The sequence below is a fragment of the Balaenoptera acutorostrata genome, chromosome 20 (genome assembly GCF_949987535.1).
Source record: "Balaenoptera acutorostrata chromosome 20, mBalAcu1.1, whole genome shotgun sequence".
Classification (NCBI taxonomy): Eukaryota; Metazoa; Chordata; class Mammalia; order Artiodactyla; family Balaenopteridae; genus Balaenoptera; species Balaenoptera acutorostrata.
The window spans coordinates 51,326,034-51,331,699 of NC_080083.1; the positions used below are offsets into that span (position 1 = coordinate 51,326,034).

The 5,666-nt window shown below is 50.8% G+C and overlaps 1 protein-coding gene across 1 annotated transcript; it reads right to left on the minus strand.

The window, feature by feature from the left end:
• Positions 1-3,825: 3,825 nt before the first annotated feature.
• Positions 3,826-4,404, minus strand: TEX19 (testis expressed 19). The gene has a single exon (XM_007185994.2). It carries the CDS (start codon positions 4,402-4,404, stop codon positions 3,826-3,828), a length of 579 nt encoding a protein of 192 aa, XP_007186056.1.
• Positions 4,405-5,666: the final 1,262 nt, after the last annotated feature.

The window sequence follows — 5,666 nt, forward strand, 5'->3', positions numbered from 1 at the left end:
GACAGATACGAGCTCACTTACCCTCTGAAAGGCTCTGTGGCCCCTCCCAGGGCTGGGAACACTGCCAGCACCACAGTAGATGTTTCTGGAAGGGGCCTGCAGCACAGAAGGTGGGATACCACATGCCCTGTGTCTACCTCCCCTGCATTTGGGTCCCACTTTCTCTGTCCTGTGATCTGTCCAGTGCTCTTGGCCTAGTTCCTCACAGACACACGCCAGGGCTGCACTAATGGGGCTGGTGCAACGTCGACTGATAAAATACAGGACCCAGTTAAATTTTGTTTCCTGATCACAATGACAAATAATTTTTAATGCTATTTGGGACATCTGACAGGAACATCCCTCCACAGGAACCCAGGCTGTGAATGTAAGCGTAATTGTTTGTGCTGCTGTTTTGGATTTGAGAGAAAATCACCACGTAACTGTATGCAGTGGGAAGGCCAGCATTTCCACTAAAGGCCAGAACTGACAGCAGCTGTTCTATTTATTTTTATTTTTTTATAAATTTATTTATTTTATTTATTTATTTTGGCTGAGTTGGGTCTTCGTTGCTGCGTGCAGGCTTTCTCTAGTTGCGACGAGCAGGGGCTATTCTTTGTTGCGGTGCGTGGGCTTCTCACTGCAGTGGCTTCTCTTGTTGCGGAGCATGGGCTCTAGAGCACAGGCTCAGTAGTTGTGGCCCACGGGCTTAGTTGCTCCGCGGCATGTGGGATCTTCCCGGACCAGGGCTTGAACCCGTGTCCCCTGCATTGGCAGGTGGATTCTTAACCACTGTGCCCCCTGGGAAGCCACTGCAGCTGTTTTAATGGAAAGAGTGAATTAATTCACATTGGAATGGCATTGCCGGGGGGTGGGGGCTGGGAGGACACTGGGGGCTGTTCTTCACAGGTCCTCTGGAAAGAGAACAGACAGTTATCCCTACTCCGGGCCAATGTGCTACAACTTTTACATTTGATTTTTTTTAATTGAGGTGAAATTCACATAACATAAAATCAACTATTCAGTGGCATGTAGTGCATTCACAAAGTTGTGCAAGTATTGCCTCTGTCTAGTTCCAGAACATTTTCATTACATCCATTAAGAGACCCTACATCCATTAAGCAATTATTTCCCCCTCCCCCTTTCCCTCAGTCTCTGGCAACCACTCATCTGCTACTGTCTCTATGGATTTGCCTATTCCGGACATTTCATATAAATGAAATCATACGATATATGGTCTTTTGTGACAGTCTTCATTTACTTATCACACTGTTTTCAAGATTTATCCACCTTGGAGCATCAGAACTTCACTCCTTTTTATGGTTGAATAATACCCCTTTGCACGGCTAGATCACAGTTTGTTTATTCGTTCATCAGTTGATGGACTTTTGGGTTGTTTCCACCTTTTGGCTATTGTGAATAATGCTGCTATGAGCATGTGTGTATATGTTTTTAAATTATTAGGGTATACAGCCAGGAGTAGAATCACTGGGTCGTATGGTAATATATGTTTAATTTTTTTAGGATACATTGGATCTTATTTCATCTTCACCATAACCTTGCGAGTTGATGTTTTCCCCCCATTTTCAGATGAGAAGAGCTGAGGAACCAGCTGTAGCCTCTTGGCAAAGAGCTGGGGCTCTTGCTTGGATCCTGCTGCAGGGCTGCCTTCTCCTTACCTCCACATCCCCACAATACTGCAAAGCAGATGGGTCATTAAAAAAAGAGTCTGCCCAAAACAAGGGTTTGCTGGAGTGATGAATAAACGGACTGTTTAACCTGGAGGAACGGAGAGAGGAGGGAACGAAGGCAAGACCATGCTGAGTTTATTTGGAAGAAGAGCCAGGTGCACGTTCGAATACAGATTCCAAGTCGATAAATGCCCACAGAATTATGAGATTGTGTTAAAATGAAATGTTTCGAATGGCTGCTGCATTAATGCCTTCTCTCTATCTAATTAGCATCGGAAGTCTTCATGATTTAAGACCTGGAGACTTACTTCTGAAAGATACAAGAGAAGAAGACTGCCCCCAAAATTCGATGAAAGGATCTCACTGCTACTGTTAATATCTAACACAGCAGCACCCCCTCACCCCCCACCCCCCCAGAATGGACCCTTAGATCTGCATCTTTCACTGAAAGGGATACAGCCCATCCTTGAATCATTGGAGGCTATGCCAGCTGAGACCCGCAACGGAGGATTGTAGAAACCTCCAGATTGGTCGTTTATAAGAAAGAGAATCTGCCAATTAAGAGCTTTTTCCTGGCCCATAGCACCCTGGTGACAAGACCTCCAGAGCTTCCTTCTCCAGTGAGTCTGTGCAGAGAATAGGTAGGCTGATGCATACTGCCCCCTACTCCTGGTGTCATGAACATTATTAGCAATCTTTGCACATGGTTCTGCCTCTAGTTGTTTTTGTTTTTGTTTTTTTTAATATCAAGGGCACAGATTTAGATTCATTAAAATCTGTATTTGATGACACACTCTCATTGTTGTTCAAAGCATTCCCTTTCTTATTTTAGGCGTGTGTGTATGTATTGTTCTTTATAATGTGATAAATACCTATGAACACAATGAGCCAAAAAACTGACCAGAACCCTCATCTGGCCTGTGCTGCTCCCCGCCTCTGTCCCCTGCTCCCAGGGGATTTAAACATGTAACAGTGACTCCACCCAGACACTGAGACAACGAGGCCAATCCACAAGGACTAGTTGAGGATAGTCAGCACAGGGGCTTGACACAAAACTCTTATTGCTTTATTTAATTAAAAAAACAAAGAAACGGGAGCTAAACTGTCAAATGCATTAAATGGCCAACATTTGAAACCAGGTCTTCTCCCGCTACAGACTAGAGTGTCCAGTGCTGCTGACAGGGTCCTGTGGAGCCCCAGAGACTGTCTGGTGATCCTGTCACCCCAGACTCCTGAGTGTGCCGGGGAGTGTGTATCCCACCCATAATGTCTCTCCACAAGTCCAGGGCAGGGCTGGGGCATGGCACTGCACCCTGCTCTCCACGCCACACTCTATAGCAGTTGTTCACACCAGCACATCCTTGTCAGTGTCATGTCCCTAACTCCATGACAGTTGACAGGTAAAAACTTCCCTCCCCAGTATTGGCATTTGTGTTGCTTCCCCCTTAGGCTGTGGTGGGTCCCGTTTCTCAGTCTCTGAGCTACTCACCATTCTTCCTCCCCAGGCCCAACTCTCCAACCTTTGCTAATTGCTAATTGCTAATAACAACCCTGGCTGCTGTGGAGGGGTCAGTCCTTCCCAGCCTCTGGTGTCCTGGGGAAGCCAGGACAATGGTGACCACTTGGGCCTCAGTTCCTCAGTTCAGGGGCCCTGGGCTGAGCATCTGGAAACGTGGCAGCTCCCCCAGGGCTGAGGCTCCCATGACAGCCAGGCTCTCCCCAGGCCCTCTGGGCCCACTGGTGCTGGGATCCCATCCTTGGGTGGAGGACTGTGGCCTAGAGGCCGAGTCCCCCTCCTCTGCCTCCCTCTTGGTCCAGGGTGAATAAGAGAGGATGGTGAGTCCCCTCTTAAGCAGGGCTGAGTCCGCAGGGACCAGCTCTTCATTCTGCCCTGGAGGAGAGGATTCCAGAATGCTGAGCCTCCACCGGTGCAGGTCCTGCTTCTGGGGTGCAGGTCCTGCTTCTGGGGTGCAGGTCCTGCTTCTGGGGTTCATCTTGGAGTCTCACCACCCTCACCTCATCAGGCTCCAGCAGCAGTTTCCAACACTGGTCTGGGGTCCTCTGGGCCCATCCTGGCTTCATCTTCCAGAGGTAGATGGCATCATAGCAGCCCACCATAAAGATGAGCTGCAGGTCCAGTAACGAGGCCTTGGCCTCAACAGGGTCCGTGGCCCGGGTGGTGCCCAGCTCCAATACCATGGGCTCCCGCCGGGGGCAGGTCCACTTTGAAAACCTCCTGCCATGGAGGAGAGGGGCTTGGCCAGTGTGAGCAGGTAGGGAGTCCCCCAAATCTCCAGGGAAGGCTTTGGGTCCAGTCAGCATCCTCAGCACCCAGGCCCAGGGCTGTGGCATCCTGAGGCTCCAGCTCGGTGGGCACAAAGTGATCGTCCAGGCCCACCTCTTCTGACTCCACAGGGCCTGACGCCAGGGTGCCCGACCCCCAGTCCACAGACCCACCCTGTGCAGGCTGCCCTTGGCCCTGCCCCCAGCTTGGTCCCATCCCCGGGGATGCCCCCTGCTCAGAGCCTGCCTCAGTGTGGTCCATCAGCTCAGGGTCCCAATCTTCATCTTCCCAGTCTTCCGGCTCCAGCAACTGTCTAAGGTCCAGAAAGGCAGCCTTGAAGCAAGCGAAGCAGACCCTTAGCTGGCTGCCATGTTGAAGCTGGTACATCCAGGACGTGTAGAGGTAGGACATGCCCTCCGCCTCACACCGCATGCTGACTGGGGGGCACATGGACACGCTGCCTACAGGACTTGCTGGGATCTTAGGGGGTCTGGCCCACAGGTGCGGGGCACAGTGAAGTGCTGGGGGGGCAGGGAGGAGGGGGCGTGAGAACGAGGAGGAGAACGGTGCGGATCAGGAGGAGGACAAAGGTGTTTCCTGTGTGGGGATTTGGGGTGGGGGGTGGATGAACTGGGTCCTAATCCAACAGGGACCTGCAGAGGTTGGGAGGGACAAACTTCTGGAATTATCTTCAGCTGGTGCAAGTGTTCTGTCCTCTGGGAACTGCAAAGGAAAGCAGTGAGGTTAGGGCCCCCCAGCAGGCAGGTGGGAGCAGGTCACGCAGGGACGAGTTGGGTGCAAGGACCTTTGGGGTCAGACCCGGCCCTTTCGCTCTGCCTCTGCTCAGTTTAGCTGATCTGGGGCCAGTGGGCCACACAGACTCTCCCCCATCCAACTCCCTACCCTCCCACCTCAGGGATCCCCAAACCCAGTCCGCCTTGCCTGATGGAACTGAAGAAAACTGAGGCAACCTGTCACAGCCTGAGGGAACCTGAGAGAACCTGACTGAACCTGACAAAACCTGAGGGAAACTGTCGGAACCTGATGCAAGCTGTCAGAACCTGAGGGAACCTGTCAGAACCTCAATAAATCTCACAGAACCTGTCAGAACCTTATGGAACCTGACAGAGCTGTCAGAACCTGACGAAACCTGAGGGAAACTGACAGAACCTGAGAGAATCTGTCAGAACCTGAGGAAGCCTCACAGAACCTGAGAGAACCTGACTAAACCTGACAAAACCTGAGAGAAACTGTCAGAACCTGATGGTAGCTGTCAGAACCTGAGGGAACCTGTCAGAACCTGAACAAATCTGACCGAATCTGACAGAACCTGACTGAATCTGAGAGAAGCTGTTGGAACCTGACTGAACCTGGGAACCTGAAGAAACCTGTCAGAACATGACAGAACCTGAGAGAAACTGCCAGAAACTGAGGGAACCTGTCAGAACCTAAGGGAAGCTGTCAGAACCTGACTGAACCTGAGGGAACCTGTGAGAATCTGATAGAACCTGAGTGAACCTGCGAGAACTTGATGGAACCTTACTGAACCTGTCAGAAACTGATGGAACCTGATGGAACCTGAGGGAACCTGTCAGAACCTTATGGAACCTGAGAGAGCTGTCAGAACCTGACAGAACCTGAGGGATCCTCATAGAACCTGAGAGAATCTGTCAGAACCAGTCAGAGTCTGACCAAATCTAATAGAATCTGAC

Coding starts and splice junctions, on each gene's coding strand:
- TEX19 (XM_007185994.2), bottom strand. CDS start 4,404: ATGTGCCCCCCAGTCAGCATGCGGTGTGAGGCGGAGGGCATGTCCTAC.